At 41.3% G+C, this 19,771-nt stretch overlaps 3 protein-coding genes across 3 annotated transcripts in view; 1 reads left to right on the top strand and 2 right to left on the bottom strand.

Annotated features, from left to right (window-relative positions):
* Positions 1-633: 633 nt before the first annotated feature.
* f2r (coagulation factor II (thrombin) receptor) lies at positions 634-4,401 on the bottom strand. Its single transcript, XM_062384669.1, has 2 exons — positions 4,244-4,401; positions 634-3,058 (listed from the first exon to the last, which is right to left on the bottom strand). The coding sequence occupies exons 1-2, from the start codon at positions 4,392-4,394 to the stop codon at positions 1,842-1,844; spliced, it is 1,368 nt and encodes a 455-aa protein (XP_062240653.1). The 5' UTR covers positions 4,395-4,401; the 3' UTR covers positions 634-1,841.
* A 248-nt stretch (positions 4,402-4,649) lies between these two features.
* iqgap2 (IQ motif containing GTPase activating protein 2) overlaps positions 4,650-19,771 on the bottom strand; it is a 29,769-nt gene continuing 14,647 nt past the window's right edge. Inside the window, exons 11-38 of the mRNA XM_062382126.1 lie at positions 19,635-19,722; positions 19,288-19,451; positions 18,996-19,156; positions 18,442-18,566; positions 18,089-18,252; positions 14,950-15,040; positions 14,267-14,434; positions 14,036-14,178; positions 13,492-13,662; positions 13,268-13,351; positions 13,012-13,083; positions 12,853-12,922; positions 12,171-12,379; positions 11,882-12,034; positions 11,592-11,755; positions 11,225-11,449; positions 10,685-10,825; positions 9,553-9,637; positions 9,178-9,410; positions 8,591-8,723; positions 7,675-7,777; positions 7,449-7,590; positions 6,671-6,758; positions 6,370-6,582; positions 6,127-6,287; positions 5,841-5,984; positions 5,569-5,677; positions 4,650-5,284 (exon numbers count right to left, since the gene is read on the bottom strand). Coding sequence (XP_062238110.1) covers positions 5,171-5,284; positions 5,569-5,677; positions 5,841-5,984; positions 6,127-6,287; positions 6,370-6,582; positions 6,671-6,758; positions 7,449-7,590; positions 7,675-7,777; positions 8,591-8,723; positions 9,178-9,410; positions 9,553-9,637; positions 10,685-10,825; positions 11,225-11,449; positions 11,592-11,755; positions 11,882-12,034; positions 12,171-12,379; positions 12,853-12,922; positions 13,012-13,083; positions 13,268-13,351; positions 13,492-13,662; positions 14,036-14,178; positions 14,267-14,434; positions 14,950-15,040; positions 18,089-18,252; positions 18,442-18,566; positions 18,996-19,156; positions 19,288-19,451; positions 19,635-19,722 — 3,918 coding nt within the window. The 3' untranslated portion in view covers positions 4,650-5,170. The remainder of the gene's footprint in view (positions 5,285-5,568; positions 5,678-5,840; positions 5,985-6,126; positions 6,288-6,369; positions 6,583-6,670; positions 6,759-7,448; positions 7,591-7,674; positions 7,778-8,590; positions 8,724-9,177; positions 9,411-9,552; positions 9,638-10,684; positions 10,826-11,224; positions 11,450-11,591; positions 11,756-11,881; positions 12,035-12,170; positions 12,380-12,852; positions 12,923-13,011; positions 13,084-13,267; positions 13,352-13,491; positions 13,663-14,035; positions 14,179-14,266; positions 14,435-14,949; positions 15,041-18,088; positions 18,253-18,441; positions 18,567-18,995; positions 19,157-19,287; positions 19,452-19,634; positions 19,723-19,771) is intronic.
* On the top strand, positions 15,987-18,095 carry f2rl2 (coagulation factor II (thrombin) receptor-like 2). Its single transcript, XM_062382128.1, has 2 exons — positions 15,987-16,234; positions 16,555-18,095. The coding sequence occupies exons 1-2, from the start codon at positions 16,171-16,173 to the stop codon at positions 17,598-17,600; spliced, it is 1,110 nt and encodes a 369-aa protein (XP_062238112.1). The 5' UTR covers positions 15,987-16,170; the 3' UTR covers positions 17,601-18,095.

The following is a 19,771-nucleotide window of genomic DNA, read 5'->3' as shown; positions in this document are numbered from 1 at the left end:
CCCCTCTGGGGGAAATGAATCGGTGTTAGACGGTTTCTGTCGCAGGCTCTTCCTCTGCAGCGATTCTCCTCCTCATCAGTCTGAACATGGCCGCTCGTGGTGCCGTGTTGCTCTTGGCTCTCACTTCCCTCAGTGCTGCATTCGCACCCGACTGCAAGGACCTGGTCAAACCTTTTATACCGGACGACCCCAAACTGGTGAGTCATTCTTAGATTTCTCATTTATATATAGGACAGTTTGATTTTATGATTGTAGAAAGTGTACTATGCACAGTGAGATGTGTGTAAAATACTGGAGTTAAATTGGAATCTTGCCTTTCTTAGGTGTTTGGAAAGTGGGTTTATGTGATGGGAGCTGGAGACCCGAAACAGTACCACAAGGCGCTGGAGTCTCTGAAGAGCTCCTGGATAGATTTGTCTCCCACCTCTGACAGTCAGACTGTGACACTGCGATGGGGAGATCACTGCTTGTAAGTTAAATTACATTAAATTAATCAGAAAACCTTCAACAGGACTAAATAAATAAAAAAAAAAAAATGACTATGTTAAGTAAACCTCTGTCCCAACTTATCGGGCTTTTCAGTGATCGGTGCATCCTGGGGCAGGTCAATGCAACAGTGTCAGGACCTGCAACCACATTTCGCAGTGAGTTTATTTATCTTTACACGAGTCTGCAATTACAAACATAGACGTCATGTGACAATCGGTCCCTTTTCTTCAAAGAGAATCTGTCTGAGCACAAAGGACACCTCCTGCAGACGTGCCCGGACTGCCTGCTGTGGACAGACACCTTCAGAAATGGGGACGTCACCGGTAGATACATCCTACAGTTCAGTGAGTCCCGTCCTCCTCCACACCTTTGGACTGAGTTTCAAACATGTCCTTCTTTTAAAGAAAACCTCTCTCTCCTCTTTCAGCCAGGACAGGACTTATAGATCCCAAAAATGTTGAAATTTTCAAGAAGCAAGTCGGGTGTCTGAACTTCCCGCAGAACTTCCACAGCTACGATGGGAAAACCGGTCAGTAATAAACAGTTTTCATTGCTCTATTATAGAAAAATAGCTCTTTGTCCTCATCTCTACTGGTCAGGGCCACTTACACAAGTTTCCACAAGGTGGAGATGCTGCTTTTAAACATGGCCATGCATTGTGTATTTTGATCATGTTTGCAGTAATTCCATGAAGGAACACTTCCCTCTGCTTTGATCTCACAGTTCATCTTTTTGAAATGTTTTCCTGTGTTTCAGGGCTGTGCCAAGACGACAAGGACAGTGAGCAGCAATAGAAAAAACACAAGAGATAAAAACTTTTGTGTGAAGCAGAATTATGTGAATGCAGTAGTTTTCTTTTGATTGATGCTTCAGCACAAGCTTGGATATTTACACACTGAATGAATGTGATTAATTTGACCTGCTCACCTTTAAAAACCTAACAGACACTTTTATTGTTCCCCAATGATTACATCACATTACATGATTTTCTTCAGATTAAAGAGAAAAGTATTATTAATATTATTATTGTTGTATATTATGTAATTCATTAAAAGTCATGTTTTTAAAGAAAAATGCTTTGCTGTGAAATAATTGTCTCTGTGGTGAATACATGTTGAACAATGATACATCGAAGAAAAACTAATTAAAGACAAAATAAATCCAGTTGAACAAGGCTGCATGCAGCTTCTCCAAAACCTTTTCAAACCACACTGTGCATATATACAGAAACATGTAAGTATGTGATTGTGCTGTTTTGATTTTTCCTTTGGGTCAAACAGTAATGTTTCAGATACACATTGATGTGATATAGTGTGGGTGTGTGTTGGAAGTGACTCAGCCTCCTCATGCACCTAAGCCACCAGCCGGCTGTAGTGGCTGCCCAGGCCCGTTTCAGCGCTCTCCATCTTGCTTAACCTGCTGCTGTCTGTCCGCCCACTGCTTCTTGTGCTGTGCGTCTCTGAGCTGCGCTCCACCTTCGCCAGTCGCCTACATCTGAACACAGCAGCCATCTGCTTCTGGCACTGGGAGGAGCCGAAGTAATAGAGGACTGGATCCAGACAGCAGCTGAGGCTGCCCACGCACAAGGAGAGCAGGTAGGCCTGGTAGGAGTCGTCACTGGAGCTGTGGGACACTTGAACGTAGTGGACCATCAGGAGGATGTTGGTGGGAGTGAAGCAGACCACAAACACCACCAGCACAACCGCCGCCATCACCACAGCCCGAGTCTTCCTGGAGCGGTTCTCCACGTTGGTCTCTGCCAGAGCCTGGATGATCCGGACGTAACAGACGACGGTGAAGACGAGAGGGATGAAGAAGAACACCGAAGAGTAGATGGGGAAGAAGTACAGATAGTAACCTTGTAGTTGTTCCACATCCAGCACATCGTGGCAGGTGGTGATGTCCAGGTCTGGCAAATAGACGGTCTGTCCTGAGACCAGCAGAGGGCAGACCCCCCCGAGGGCCAGCAGCCACATGGCGGCGCACACAGCCGAAGCCGTCTGAGGGCTGCGCCAGGTCAGGGAGTTCATGGGGTACACCACAGCCAGGAAGCGGTCGATGCTGATGCACGTGATGAGCAGGACAGAGCAGTACATGTTGCAGTAGAAGGCGGCCGTCACAACCCCGCACATGAAGGAGCCATAGATCCAGTTGTTGCCATGGTAATGGTAGGCTATCTTGAAAGGAAGGAGCAGGCCGAACAGCAGGTCAGCGCAGGCCAGGTTCAGCATGTAGATCACTGCCGGCTTCCTGGGACGGATCTGATGCACAAACATCACCACAGCAGCAAGGTTGAGGGGCACACTGATGATGAAGACGAGGGTGTAAACGCTCGGGATAAAGCTCGTTGCCAGGCGACCTTGGAGAAAACGCTTGACCCCCTCCGAGACAAAATAGTGCTTCTGTGGGTGATGGCGTGAGCCGTGGTGACCTTTCACCAGCTCCTGCTCCGATCCAGAGCCCGACCCCCCGTCATCCCCCACACCTTCTGATGCCGACAGGTCAATAAAGTCCACGGGCTCATAGGTGACCAAGACAAAGTGCCCAGAGAAAGTCCGAGGCAGGGAACCTTTAAAGAGACAGAGGAGAGAAACTCAACTTTCTGTTCTGTGATCCAGAAACAAGAGAGGAAGCTTCAAAATGAGGATTTTTAAGACTGGAGGATTAGTAATTTTTCTGCCTCTGCAACAGAGGGTTAATTTATTTCGCAGCTGTCCAAACATATGTTCATGTGAATACAATATCTTTATAAAACAAGATAATTCTTTAAAATTTTGTACAAATGTTCACTTAAACTCACAGGTATGGGTGCCTTGTGTACATATCTCAAGTCTGCCTTAGAGAATTTAAGATTTTCATCTGTTGTCACAAAGAAGAACTGATTAGATTTCAGAGGTCAAAGGTCACAGTTACCTCATAAAAGTCTTGGAACACAGGGCGGCATTTTTATTTTGTAATTAATTGGATTCTGTTATTAAGAGTATTAAATACTGTTTTGTAAAAAAGCAAATGCTCCATCACAATTTAAATATCAGACATATTGTCATCAATATGTTTTTAAATAGATAAATACCCTTAAAGAGTTATATTAAACATTCAGATTATTAGAGATGCATAAACTTGCAGCATTTAAATATCTGAGGGCAGCTGATGTGTAACTACTTTATATATTTCTGGTGAGTCTAGCAGTGAATCATAAAGCCTGATACAAGGCAAGTGAGTTTGTAGGTAGAATCTCAAAAACCTATAACTATAGAATAAATGTAGTGGAGGAGTGAATATATTTATCATATAACTGAAATTACAGAGAGCCTAACCTCTGAATTATATTTAATAAAATGTAACGAGTTATTTTCCACCACTGTCTATGACCTGATGTGACTGACAGAAATACACATTTTGGGGAGATTTTTCAAAAACAAAGTTTCTGATCAATTCAAATTCTTGAAAATTCTTCACGGGGCAGCCTTGAAAAGGTGGATCCATGGTTATTACTGCGTTTCTAACAGTCTTGCATATAATCAACAGCTTGACATCTTGGAAATTGTGGCATTGTTCTGCAAAAGCATCTGTATGAATACGAAAAACCACATTAAAATGTTCAATCAAAAGGACTGTAACTAATAAACAAAAAGTTAATCTTGCATCTGTAAAACCCAGCAGAGTTTAACCCAGTGAAAAACTATACATTAATTTCCCCAATAATATATAACAAACTGTTCATGTTCTTAACAATGGTTAAAAAGCAACCTACCATTCTGGAGGGCGAGTGCTGAGCTCTGGAGAGAAACAAATAGCAACAGCCCAGCAGACAGGTGAACCATGGCTCCACTGAACATCCTCTGAATACGTGTTGAAATGATCTGTTTGTCACCACAGTCGCTTCGATGTTTTTCATCCAGCATAAAACCTGTTATCACAGTTCAGTGTGGACACGCCTCCTCCTCCTCCTCACTGCACACGTCTCCTCCTCTAATGCAGAGCTATGATGTGACCAGTGAGCTTTAAATATTCCCCCTCAAAGGGTTTGTTTATGGAAATATGTAACAAACAATAATGTGAGAAATGTTGGGCATTGGTAATTTATTATTCACATCGTTCAAACATTAGAAATCACTTATTTATCGATAATACACATTAAAAAATACAGCAACAGCAGCTTTAAAAGTTTGAAATGTTTTATTAATTAAAACATGTTGCTTTAAATGCTTTCATTAAAAAGGCACTTGTAAACTACAGTATTTTATAAAGCCATGCTGTTGCGCCACAGCTCAGAGACAGAGAGACAGAGAACGAGAGACAGAGACAAAGAGACAAAGAGAGACAGAGAGACAGAGACAAAGAGAGACAGAGCGATAGATAGAGAGACAGATATAGAACTGCTCAGCTGAAATTTGCATCCAACTGTTTTTTTCAGTGTTCAAGAGAGCAATAATGTTTTCTAGGACCTTTTACATACAAAACACAATTACCATTATAAGTCAATTCTTAAAATACTTTACATTTACAATCACCACATGCAAAATATAGAATGGACATTTTGAATTGGACAAAAACAACATTTCATTGGGGGGGAAGCTGAAACTCTGTCCTGAACCATCTCATGTTTTCTAACTTTATTAATTTTGTTGAAGGAACTCAAAAGGCACAATCTGCTTCCTGCTCTGCTACCGTTAGTTTCTCACTTCCCATAGAATTTCTTGTTTAGGAGGAAAATGAGCAAATTGACATTCACTTTGGCTTTGTCGAACATCTTCATCACGGCCACACCTTCGTACTGCAGCTGAAGAAGGTCCTGGACACAAAACAGTTGCAACGAGACACTCAGATTTGGCAGGTTTATATGTACACAACACAAATAATAATGCCAGTACAATCAGTTATTATATAGATGATTATAGGGTGTAAAATCTCTCAAAAACACTGACTCATCACAACAAGAGCGTCTGAACTGGAATCTATTTGCTTTATTCCCATGACGCTTCCATGAGGCAAACAGGAACATTAACTGTCTGTCATCAAGTTTTAGTGATGACCAGTGAGCCGTTTCATATCAGGGAAATGTTGTGGAGTGTGTACCTGGAAATGAAGCTGGACTTTTTCCATCTCCACTCCCATAAACTTGGCCTTCACCTCGAAATCCCCGACTTCCTCCGTGGGTGAAATGTCAAACATGACATTTTTGAACCTGAGATGTGAGAAACACATTAGCACGGGGGAAAACTGCCACCACAGCACAATGGTGAAAATAGAACCATCATTGCCGGATTTGGGAATTTCCACAGGACTTTGGAGAAACTGAATCAAACGCATCAGCTCTTTTTCCCTTTGGCAGGAGGGGCTGAACTCACTGGTTGGTCTGAAGCCCTTCTATCTCCAGGATGACTCCCTTCTCATGCAGCCTTGCTGCAGTGTACTTCAGAGACTGTGGCTTCCACTTCTTACTCCCCTTATCATCTCCTTTGCTGTCCAGCTTTATAGATCTGCGGGAATTCCTGGATAAACAAAACAAAGCGATGCATTTTGAAAAATTACAAGAACTCTGGCCACGTTACGTCAAACCAACAGGAAGCACAGACACCGCATATGAACCAAGATATTTTGAAAAGCCCCTCATCCTAACGTGGCACAACTCACTTGCGGTTGAGGTTATCCAGGCACGTCTTGATGTAGGTATCATAATAATTCATCTGGTCCTGGTAGAAGGCAGTTTTCGAGTTGAGTGCTGTCAACGCCTGCTGGAGCTTCACAAGCTCGGCCTTCCTTCTCTGTCTGTAGCGTCTTTGGTAGCGAATATCCTGTCAATTACAGATTCGACACATGTAGCGGCTGAACACATCCAACAGAGTTTTCTAGGTAGTTAAAGGCGCATGTCCCAACCTTTGATATGCCATTGATGAGCTCCTGGTACTTGTCACCAGCAGTGGCGAGGCCGGCCTGCTCCAGGTTACGAAGGTTCCTCAGGATCTTCCTCTTCTTCTGCTCGAGAGGCAGCTGGCCGTCCTCCAGCACGGCCGGGTTGCTCTTCAGACCCTCTGGTGTCTGAGCGTCCTGAACTGCCCGGCGCTCCACAATCTTTGTATGCTCCAATTCCTTCAAGAAATAAGTCACATTAGCAATAACCAACCACATCAGGTTCCAAAAGACAACAAAAAACTACATATAAATTCTTTCTTTTTACCTGTGGAGCTGTAGCAAGGGTTTCAAGAATTGCAGGCAAAGTCTCTCCAGGTTGAATTCGAACCACATCCACTATTAGCTTTTTAGTCCTGAAGCACAAAGATAATCATTTAGAGCAGGAACTCAACTGTTGCTGACATTACCTCTGAAATGAAAGTTACACTGATCTTAAAAACGTTCAAACTGGTAATTGGGTTGAATTTTGTGTCTGATCAGATTCCTTTAATCATAAAGAAAGAATCACAGGCTTGGATCCGAATAAGTGAAAGATAAACTTGTTGATAAAGGCAGGGGGTTATTTTTCATATTATGTATTTGTATGACATTTTTAGCAAATTGTTTTTTTTGTTGAATGATACCCATGATTGTATTGCAAAGGCATGTTATAATGGCCCGAAAACAATTCAATATCAAACGTAAACTCAGAATTATTGAGTCACATTTATTATTTATGAAAATCTACATGCCAGAAATGAAGAGACCAGCTCTCCAACTTAGACTGTTTTAAGAAAGAGATGTAGACGGATACATGTTTATGGCAAGATAACCCTGACCACTAAACTCCTTCCTTTGTGGACAGGAAATGATAGAAGAGCAGGAAAGATAACAGAGGCCAGCTACTGAGTGATAGCCATAAAAACACACTGCGTCAAGAAGGTGAAATGAAGGGCATCACACAGCGTTTACAGTGATCCCAAACTTTATATTGAAGACTTGAGTGGTTACATGGTCCCATAGCTGAAAAATCAGTAATTTTTGTCCCCCTTTCACAAACTTACTTTGTCATGAGAGCCTTCAGGTCCTTGTCGTCTCCTTCCAGCAGCTCAAACTTGCTGGTTAGTGTGAGGGAGATTTCCGTCTTTGCCAGTTGGTTCAGCGCGCTCTCTCGGTTTGGGTCACTTGGGTCGACGGCTCCTTCCCCTGAAACGAAACAGCACAGCTCGTTAAACAATAGACGCCCTATAGCTAACTTGTGCTTTCTATCAATAAAGAGGTTGACAGTACCGAGCAAGGACTCTACATCAGGGACGTCTCCGAGGTCCTGCAGCAGCTCGTGTAGTAAGTCACTGTGGTCTGGAGAGATGGCCTCCAGATGTTCCAACAGCAGCTGAAGAAATACAGATGTCCTCGTCTAATTAGTCACTGATTGGTGGCATTGTGATAAATGTTGTTTAAAATTGATGAAAAAACAACAGAGCACATTTAGGGATCACAGGTTAGGAAGTGTCTCTTACAAGTCAAACCAATTCTTGACTAGTATATTTTAAAAACTTTCTATTTACATATTTGTATATACACGGGGGTAATATTGACTATGTCCTGTATAGCAACAAACATCCATTTAACACACAAATAATAATAAATGCATATTGTCTCAATTTAAACAAGACAATTATTAAATAAAAAATAAAAAAAAGGCTGAGAGAACTTTTGCCCTTCTCCATTGTTCCCTGTAAGTGTGAGTGAAACCGATAACAAAGGGACAGTTGGATTTAACACACTGACATCCTCACCACTGACCTCCTTTCTGGGGAAGTGGTCTGAAAATATAAAGAAAGGAAACAGGACAATGATGGAAAGAAAGTAGGTGGGAGTGCAGGAAAGTAATTTAAAAAAAAAAGGTTGAGAAAGGGATGAAACGATATCCTAACGGGAATAGAAGTCAGAAATGCACGTGCCTCCCCACTTTTCCAGTAAATTCAGTCAAACTGCACCAGATACTACACACCATTATATATAGTCCCTGATTTTTTTCATCAAGATCCACTAAATGTTCTTTAAATTGACAAAAATGCCCTTTGTAAGACTGCATGTTTTCCTCTACTAGAGTTTTTAAATGTAGACTGAGTCATTGTAGTGTATCTGCAGGAAGGTCAATTCAATCCAGGTTATTGCACAGCCTCATTCTGTTTGGATTTACCGTGTGTGTATTGATGATTTCCTCAATTGAGATGTAGATGATAGGTTTGCTCAAGTTCACCATGTCCGAGTATTCGTCAATATTAAACTTCTCCTCTGGTTCAGGGACATCACACGCAGACTGGAAAAATACCCTGGAAGAAAAATAACTTTGAGTTAGTGAATCAGCATCAGATACTATTTTTTTTAAAGATTCATGGGCTATCCTGAATAAGTCAATCGAAGATAATGTGATGCAGCTAAAAACCTGAATTCTGGCCCAGCTGGTTTTCAGTTCAACACCTGCTGATAAAGAAGCTTCTTCCTTTACCAAGATTTCCACAATGTGAACTTAACCCGACCCTCCAACAAAAACATGTTCATCAGCAGGATTGACTTTTTTATCCTCCCGTCTTTGTTATTGAAAGGACCGTTTCTTCTTTCTCTACCACTCGTTCTTTCCTCTAAATTCATAGTGTCGTTTCTAAGCATGAACAAAACATCATGGAGGATCTACTTTTCCCTCAGTGCTGCCCCCGAGCCACAGGCATAGGTTTCTACAGATCACTTGTGCCAGCTACGCATGAAACATCATTTCTCCTTTCTTACCGAAACTTCTCATATGTCTGAGATATGTAGTTGTTCATTGGAGTCATATGTGCGTTCTCGCCCTCAAACAGCTTATTGGCAGCAGAGTGCTGGAGCATCTTTGCCACCGATCCCAGGTTACGACGCTGGTCCAGGTGGAGCTGCCCTCCTGCTGACATGTCGATGATGTCGAAGCCGTCGGGGGCCACGATCGCTGGGTTCATGTAGCGGTAGTACAGCAGGTTTCCAATAATCTTCCATGAAAAAAAGGACACATCATTAAAACCGTAAAAATCAAACTACTCCCACCTCAGCATGCTCACAAAGAGATGGCATATACTGGGCTGTGAGTGGAAATGTATACAATTTATTTGTTATACTTTTGAGGGCTGCTACCTTCATCAGCTCATCCTCTGAGGCATCTGGAAACTTTTCATGAAGGCTGTTCTTCAGAACTTTTGCTATGTATCTCATGCCATAACTACATGCAAAACAAAAAGCAATGATGGAACATGAAACACCAAACAACATGCATTCACATAAAATATGACAAATGATAAAGCAATCTAATGACAGGGAGAAAAAAACATTTATTTGATGCTTCAACGCTTGCATTGAAAACGGCACGTGCTAATGTGTTTCAGTCTCTATAGATGTACAGTTTTAATAATTATAATCCAAGAACCTTAATGCCCTTTATAATCAAACATCACCACCTAGTGGTACAGTTTACAATTGTGTGAATGTTTTAGATTAAAGAATGAAAACACAATCATTGTGTTCCAATCTAAACTTAAGTTACTTGGACATAACTTGTTTTTTCTTGAGCAGATGACTGCTTGTATCATTGCAATAATTATCTTGTAATGACAATGTCCTAACATGCAGCTGAACCCTTAATTACCAGAAGGAACAGGTAATGACACACTGAAACTCATAATCATATCCTGTCTAGCTCTATTTTGCACAAATTATGTTGATGAAATAATAAAGTAAAAAAAGGATGAGAAGATAACAAGATAATAATGTTAACCTCTCATTCAATTGGTTAAAATGCTATATGTGAAATAATTTTAAAATCCACAAAAGGACAAAAACAATTTTTCAGTTTTCAGATACATTAAATTTAAACTCACAATCGAACTGTTCTGGATGGCTACAAATATAATGCTGCCAAGCACAACACTACAGACACCCCAAATTAATGCCTCAAGACTTGACTCATTTCTTTCATACAGTCACAACCCACATCTAAATTTAAACTTTTTTACAAAGGTAGTATTTTTTTCATGGTATCTGTATTAGAAGTGTAATATGTTTGTTTTGGAAGAGATTACACTGAACACTTTCAGTGACAAATGTGAAAGGTATGTCATATTTATTCATCCTTGAATATCTGATTTAAAAAATAAATACAGTTGATAAAATCAAGCCTATCCAGTCGCCCAAGCACTGAAAAACCAGAACTGTCCAAGCGAACACAAAAGTGAGAGAGGACAATTGACATTTAACAGATCCCCAAACTTACGGGATATTATCCAGTGAGCAGACAATGGAGTTCAAGACTTTATCTGTCGCAGTCCTTAGTGCCAGACTGGACGCCTCCAGCCTGTTGCGTACTTCCTCATGTGACATGGCCTGTTCAGGAGTCACTTCATAAGGCAGCTTGCTAAGTAAGGACAAAAATCAGGCAAACATTGAAACATATTTCCAACACAATAAGCAACATTTTATAAATATCGTCTCAAGTATGTTAACATTGCATGACAATGCACATTTTTCAACAATTCCTCCTTGGTACTGGGTTCAGAGAAGTTCAGATGTTGAAATGAGTGGAAAACAGAGGCTGCAGACGGTCAGTCTAACACACTGATTGTTTGCTTTGGAAAGAGATTAGCAGTAATTCAAAGTACACACACAGGCCTACAACATGTAAAGGCTCAAAGTATGTGCTCTCGACAGAAAACATTTGATATAACTACACAAAGAATAGGTTTAAGTCTTATGCTGTAAACTGTACACATGTATATATATATATATTGTATATCATCGTCCGCCTGTCACCCACCTGGCCTCCCCAGTAACAGTCTCCAGCTGGTTGACCCAGGCTTTGTACACGTCCACTGGGTTGGTGTTGATGCCTAAACTCTTGTTTTCTATGATGTCTTTCACCACAGGGGCCAGGAGCTGCCTGAGTGTGTTGTGGCCCCGAGCACCTCTGTTGAAGCTCACCACCATCTTGATGACGGTTGGGTTCCCCGTCACTATGTCTTGGATCTGGTCCACCTTAGAACTGAGGCACATGAAGATGATGGTACAGCAGATCAGTAGGGTCCAAGAAACAAGCAAAAATAAAACATAAGATGTACTCAAGGAGACTAGTATCCTTAAGGATAAAATATTTCTTCAGTAATGTCCAAAGCAGTAATTCTCACTCGATTTCTTCCTCCAGAGCAGTCTTGAAGAGTTTGAGCAGTAAGTATTCCTCTCTCTGGTTGGAGGCGTAGTTGTACAAGGTGAAGATCACAGTGTCCATAAACTTAGTGGACTTGTTTTGGGGCATCTGGAAGATGAGCTTGGCCAGGTAAGATGGATTGGTCTTAAAGGGAGTAAAGAGAGTAGAGAGAGAAGGAGTAACATTAAGTCTGATTCTACTGAACCTTTTAAATCTGATAGATGCAAGTTGTAGTTTAATTAGTGGATAATGGACAGGTTTTCGTTTTACCTGTAACAGATAGAAGAGATGTTGGTAGGCCTCCAGTTTCCGTCTTTTTCCTTTGCTCAGGCCCTTAATACCCAGTCTGTCTCCTGCCGTCAAGTCATCTTTACTCGCTTTACTTTTCTTGCTCTTCATCTTCTTACTATGGGACACAACATCCTGTTCAAGAGAATCAAACATCAAATTTAATAACAGGCTAACTGGACAAGAAAGATTTATTTTAGAAATGTAATCCAAGTAAAGAACCAGGCAATGACATCTTCCCCTTGAACACATAAAAGTGAGGGTTGCCAACCTGCAGGGTGATCCTGTTCTTCACTAGCAGTCCAATCTTTATGTCCATCAAGTTCAGGTCTTTCTCCATCTGCTGATTGGATCGAATCTTGGTGACCACTTCCTCCCTGAGACGCGTCCCTTCCTGCTCTTCCTGCAGATCCAGAGGACTCTGGTCCAGCAAGTGGACAAACTTACGCACAACTGACAGAGGAGGATCCTTGGCTCCGGCTAAGATTTGGTAAATGATCAAAAACACTCGTCATTGTTATGAACACAGACAGAATGATATTTTTTTGTATCATATTCCCATGCGTTTCTAGGGGCTGGGCACTATAGACAAAAATCACAATATTTATGGCCCAATATCTCAATTACGACACCTGTTTTTCTTTTTAAATAAGCTTTGATATAGGGAAGGCAGCTGGTGCTTTTATACATTTACACAAATAAAGAGTTGACATTTTAATAAGCATTCTGAGTATGATGACTCAAGCGAATAGAGCTACAGCAGTAAGATATTACCTATTCTTTACTATAATGCAACATTAAACACTAAAACAACACTGATGTCACAAATGTTACAATCTAAAAATAGTATATATCAATAATCAAAACAATGCCAGTGTTAACAACATTCACATAATGTCAATGCAGCTCAGCTCCTCAGCAACCCGCAGGAGTTAAACTTATTTTTGACTCACTTAAAGTTCTGTAGTCATCTCTGGCTTTGTTGGCCTTTAGAAAAGCCTGGATCTTCACTATTTCTTTTTCCTACAAACACAGTTCACAATGCCAATCACAAAACATGGAAGAAAACTGTACAAAACCAGAGGAAGCTGACAGAGTGAAGTGATACTCACATGGTCTTTAAAGAACTGCAGCCTCTGACTGTATTTACGTTTGGATTTCCACATTTTCACCATGGACTGGATCTAAAAACATCCGTTTCATGTCAAGTCTTTGTTTTGAAACACTTTCGTGAATGCTACCTACTATATGTATAACTCTCAGCTACAATTATTAATCTAGTTAGTGGTTGAGGATTTCCAGAGACATTAACAATAGCTTCACAGTTTTCTATTAAACTCAATGTGATGTAGTCTAGAGATTTCTCACCATGACAACAGAAGCAACATTTTTCTGAAGCAAATTCATTCTTTCTTTGTATAGTTTCCTTTGCTTGTAACCCTTCCAGCAAGCCTGCAAGACAAAGAAACATGTGGAAATCACTGGAAGTTATGTTTTACATGTGGATAGTCAATAATTACTATGTGACTTCGTAGTTTTCACTGAGATGATCGGATGACATATTCTCCATTTACAGTGAAGCAACACGTTACCTGCAATTTGACCACGTGTGGTTCTTGTTGGTGTAGATACTCCATTCTCTGAGCATGTTTTCTTCGGACCAGGTAGCCTCTGACCCTCGCCTGCAGCTGCGTCACGAGGGATTCGTTTGCCAACCATAACTGTTCCCTGTTATATTCTCCCGTCACACAGCTGACGACGGTCTGAGAGGAAAAAGGCATGTTTTCAAGTTATTCATGTTTTAAACCAGTCCCAACGTGGGGAATTAATTCTGTACTGGATGTGGCGTAACAGACAGTGTTAAGACCAATACACTGTTTGAGAACTTTTTGTTCATTTAACTGAGATAATTCGTTGTTTGAGTTTTAATTGCAAATGTTTCTGAAGCCATATTTCACTATTTATTATTAGTTTATCGAGTACAGATTGCAAAAGGTAGCATTGTTAATCATTTTAAATGTAATCTACAACTTATAAAGTGTGCAAAAGTAAAGGGTTCTGATGAATTTTTAAGCAACTGCAAGTATGTTAATTAAATTGTACCTAATGGAGCAGTGCCCCTACAAATAACAGTACCTGGATTTCGTCTTTACTGAGCTGGACACCATTGTGTTCATATCCTTCAGGCTCCTCCCATACGCCCTCTCCAGTCTCCAGGTTATAGTAGTAGTCATATCTGTCCTTGATGCAGTGTTTTACCCACACACTGTCTCTGTTGCCTTGAGGAAAGCAGAAACTGCCCCATTAGACACAGTGCACATTTTATAGACTACAAACACAAATCAACATGTGTGTGGGTTCAGTTACCTTCAGTAGCACCGCTAGTTTGGGTCTGCTCCAGTTCAGCCTGGTACGTGTCAGCACATTCAGGCAGCACCGCTTTCAGTCCTGCACATGGAGCCTGCAAATTCTTCAGAGTAGCCTGGGAGTCACCCTCAGCCACGCTCCTGTTAATGTCAGCTACTGCTCCAGCCACTGGACAAATAAACAAGAGTGAACCAAAGAAGCAGAGTCAAGATGTGCTGAGTGGAACATGAAAACAACACAAGGAGGTCATTCGATATTAATTATGCAGATGGGATAATGACAGCAACATAAACACACAGGCCACTACAAACACTGCAGGGGAAGATATGCATAAATGTAAAAACAAATCTGAGCCCTGCAAATAATAAACATGAAACAATTTGTACTTAAGTGCAAAGTCTAATTATCACTAACATGTTAATTTCATCATCTGCAAAAGTCTGAACTGCCACAGAGCAGAGAAACAATCTGCAAACAAAAGCAACCATGACACTTTGACGGCAGCACTGAATACCCAATGAGCCACTGATTCATGGCAGCACTGAAACAAACACTAATTTAGAACAGTGATGAACTTGTGCTGTGATGTGAAAATAATGAACTTCCTCCAGACAATCAGAATATTGTATTCTACTTTTCTTTGAGATAAATTGACATGGATGAGTTCAGCTCTGTGTACGTACATGAGAGAGCCTCCTCTTCATCCTGATTGGCTGCGAGTACGGCCTCTTGAATTTGGTCCAGCCACAGTACTGCAGACTCATCTCCAGAGTTCTAGAATCAAGGGGGGGGAACAGCACAAGCTCATTTCTCTTGTTTTGAAAGAAAGAAACCAAAAATTACTGTATGCACACAAAGCCTTGTACATGCATAGCTGAAAAATGCTAAATTGATATTACATTATGAATCTTTTAAAGCAATTTCAGTTAAAGTTAGTTCTTACGATAATACCATTTTAATTAATCAGGTTAGGATAGAGGATTATTGTAGATGCCGTTTTAAGCTCTATAGCAGTAACACTGCAAAGCAACACTTGGGCTATTAGAGCAACGGCAAATAGACAGTACATTTTTCTCTGTGTCCGGCTATGGAAAAGGGAAACAATTATTATTGGTCACATGAAAAGCACAGATCATATCCACACCTCTGCTCAACCAGCCACTTTGTAAAAACCAATGCTGACAGTGAACCATCACAGCAAGCACAAATAATATTTTTTCAGCCTGAGACTAATTTTAGAGCACTGTACTGGGGACTGCAGGGCAAACAGGATGGAAGTCCCCATTAATGCAGACCAGGCGTAGCGTTGTTGTTTATATCTGCATCTGACCGACAATTCCCCACATTCCCAACCAGCTAATCGTGTTTTCAGTATCAATCTTGTTCCTGCAAATAATGCAGTGGGGAAAAAAAAAAAAAAGTGCCACAAAAAGTATTTTCCTTATAAATTCCTATATAATTATTGTTTAGAGACTAAACTACACTGAAATCTACCAAAAATATAAAAACCAACTATAAAGCCAAACCATAAATTACCTAAACCAGAATAAGAATACTAACTGTGACAGTGATTAGTGTAAATTGTTCAACAATTCGACAATGAGAAGTACACTCCCACCCCAGTGAGTCGGTGGGCCGTGACTGACCCAGGCAGAAAGGCAGTTTAGTTTTGAAGCCCGGGCAGGAAACATGCTCGCTGCACCACACAAACAGACAAACATCCCACTAGACCAGCAGGAAGCTGAGCTGGAGCTCACACCGTAATCAGTTCCACTCTTGTGCTGTCGAGATGCTGAACGGTAAATTTCACCGGTGGAGAACTTTTACTGAAAAGACGCCGCATCAAGACGGATGAGGACAAGAAACTTTTTCTTAAAAATCTGGGCTACACACAGAAGAGTGATATGTCACACTTTGTGTCAGGATTAATTTTTTGTCTAATGGCCGTGCAGACTATTCAGCATGAAGGTAAGTTTATCACAATACTATAAAAAACATTATTTAAAAAAGTTGTTACTTTTTAAGCCAGGGTCCAGAAACATTAAGTAATTTTGCTACACTGCTTAAAGATTACTCTTACAATTCAAAGTTACACCACACAACTTTAAGTATTTTAGTACAGCTACAAATATAATGGAATAAAAAATATTGAAACATTTGAAGTTTCATGATAGAATGGCTTTTTTTATAATGATTAAAAAAACTATATCGTTTGGAGTTTACTTTTGTTATAAAACTAAAGCTGCTTTAAAGCCACAGGATTGTTTTTTTTTCCTCACCATTTATAGGAAATCATTCCAGGTCAGATGAAATATCTGTTGCGATACCAAAAACCTTCAAAGGGGGGACGTACAAACATAACCACACAAGAAATCTACCGGCTCACCGCCCGTGGCTCTACGTGAACCCAGAGGACCCAGTGACAGCCTACACCACTGGAATTATCAGTACCTGGGTCATACCGTCAACATATATCCTGGCCATGCTGGTGGGAATCCCCTCCAACGCCTACATCCTGGGCTTCCTCAGAGTCAGACTCAGAGCCAGGTCCATGTCCACAGTAGTTCTCTACCTGAACCTGGCCATGTCCGACCTGCTACTCCTGCTCTCCCTGTCGTTGCGTGTTCACTACCACTTCAGTGGGAACAACTGGATATTCGGGGAGATCTCCTGCCGGCTTATCACAGCCTTGTTTTATGGTAATGTTTACTGTTCTGCTCAAACTATAGCATGCATAAGCCTGAAGAGATACCTGGCTGTGGTCAGACCATTTCTGTACCGGAGGATGACTAAGACTACGCTGGCAATGGGGACATGCTTGGTTGTATGGTTCCTGTTGGGGGCAGCTATTGTGCCAGAGCTTCTCGTCGGGCAGAGCTACTACATTGACCCTCTGGGCGTCACCACCTGCCATGACGTTCTACCCCTAGAAGAAAAACCTCACTCCTGGTTGATGCTGTACAGGCTGATGCTGGTTTTTCCAGGCTTCATAGTGCCCTTCCTGATTTGTATCTATGCTCATGTGGCAGTGGTATACCACCTCGGTCAATCTGGCTGTGACTGGAGAGCTTTTATCAGGGTCAGTACTCTGGTCTTTGTCATCTTTGTGGTCTGTTTCTTGCCCAGCGGCATCCTACATATCGCCCACTACATCCGTCTGTTTTCCACCGGGGACGACATGCTGTATGGATACTACAGAGTGGCGGTGTGTCTCTGCTGCCTCCACAGCTGTCTGGACCCCTTCCTGTGTTTTCTCCTCTCCAAGACGCCAGCCTCAGAACTACAATTCATTTCCCTCCGTGAAATACCCCAGAGACGGGCGGCTATGACATGAGACTGGATGTATGTGCACAGAAACAAAAAGACATCCTTGCTCGGCCATTGTTTGACACAGCAGGGAAGCACAAGAAACAATGATGTGAAAGTTAGGACTGAAGTAATGCTGCAATTACTGTTCGGTCCAAAATCAACAATAATCTTTGTAACACAAAGTCTCTGTACAGTGTAAGGAAATGATTATGTAAATTGTGTTACAAGACATCATATTCTATATTTATGTAGATCTTTACTTGCATCGTTCCTTCTTTTCATTAGTTGTGTACATAAGACAATGAAGCGCTTGGGATTCCTACATAAATACAGACAATTGAGAAATGAGAGGCTGCTGTGGAAATCTGATCAAAGTAATAAGAAGGAATGTATTTTTCAAACACTGGTTAATTCCATAATAAAAAACTTTGCAAAGTTTGCATTGTGGGGATGTGGGATATGTAAGCAAATTTTCATGGACTAAATGTACATAAAAAAACAGGGTTAAATTACCTGGCAGAGAAGTTGCTTGGTATGTTGTAGGACGCCATGGTAGTGTTTGGCTGTGGCTGCGTTCACCCCACTCAGCTTGGCTGTAGGAAGGAGCAGGGCTGCAAGAGTCTGGTGATGGTCGCCCGAGTTAATTGCCTCATTTATCTCTGCGATGGCTATGATGCCTGGACAAAAAACATTTAAAACTTGATCACTCATTTTTTTTCAATAAAAAAGTGATTAAATGCCTATAGCTAAGGATTTGAAATGCTGGATCAAAAGTCCTTTCTTATTTTGTATAAATAGTTCATTAGTTTCAACTGATGAAGGCACATGCTACAACATGTAAACCAAAACTCTGCAGACTTTCTTACGTTCATGTTCTTCGTGGACCTCAACGTTGACTGTGTCGATGCACTTCTGAACATCGTTCCAGGTGAGGAACTCTTGGCCATTGGCAAGAGCCTCAGCCCGCTGTTTGATAAGGGTGTCAGCATACCTGGAGGAGAAGTTTTAAGACATCACATGAGTCCCTACTCAGTAGCACATCCTGGTGTTGACCAAGTTACCGTGGAGGGAAACCTGGTGCACAGTGACTTGCAAGCTAAACGCTAAGTTAAAAGACATTCTTCCTATAACTGTTATCTGTTGGTCAGATACATTTTTCCATATCATCATAATTTTACCTCCACAAGTGCCAAAGTTAAATCAACAAAAATAGGGCAGCAGGTTAGGTACACTTTAGCTACAGACCTGGAGATGGTTAAACTGTTTTACAGGACAAATGCTTGCAAAAACAAACCCAGAGCCTGCTGTCACAAATGTGCTACCATGTATAGACATACAATCATTGTTGTTCCTTCTAAGAACATATTTTATGCTTTTATTCTTCAGTAGTCCACAGCTATGTGTCCTGCCGCCATCGTACCTGTTGAGGTTGTCTTGGTCCATGTTGGTGAAGCCCAGCGGAGAGTCAGTCAGTTGCTCGATCACAGCCTGTGGGTCTTTGGTGTCCAGCACCTCATTCAGCACTGCGACGGCTGAGAGCATCTCCACAGCTACACTCAGCTCTTCATGGCTCAGGCCAGACTGATAAAAACAAAAGGCCTGAATCACAAGCATGAAGTGATTTTATCTGCAATATATGTACACATCCCCTACAGCTTTAAGAGCATGTGGGTCGAGATGAAAGTGTCGTAATATTATACATGATGTCTCACCCTCCCACTTTGTAGCTGCAAACTGAAAAGCTCAGCCTGATAGAGGTTGGCAGCAGTTGGGTAGACAATAGGAAGTTGTGCCTCAGGGTTTGTCAGCTCCTCCGCTGTGTCCAAAGCATTGCCAAGACGAATGGCGGTATTGATGGCAGCAACTGCTTCCAGTTCTGGTCAAGATCATTTTCATCAAGCCGTTATTAAGTACATACAGGAAGGCCAATTCCTTTGAGTATCTCAATACGAAAATCATGTTTACCCTGCAATACTAATACACACTGAAATGCCTGTGATTTTCAACTGATCAGTAATTATAATAAAAATCTACGGTAATAAATAAAAGAGGTACTTACTTCGTTTCTCTGCCTCCGCAAAGTCATTGCAAGAGGTGACAACTCTCTGAATTTCCTCTTTGTCCACCATCACGGCCCTCCCTCCATCCTGCAGCAAGATTAGAGTGAACCAGAGATACCAGAAGGATCCAACGCTT

Source organism: Platichthys flesus, chromosome 3, assembly GCF_949316205.1.
Source record: "Platichthys flesus chromosome 3, fPlaFle2.1, whole genome shotgun sequence".
Classification (NCBI taxonomy): domain Eukaryota; kingdom Metazoa; phylum Chordata; class Actinopteri; order Pleuronectiformes; family Pleuronectidae; genus Platichthys; species Platichthys flesus.
This window is presented reverse-complemented; position numbering and strand designations above follow the sequence as displayed.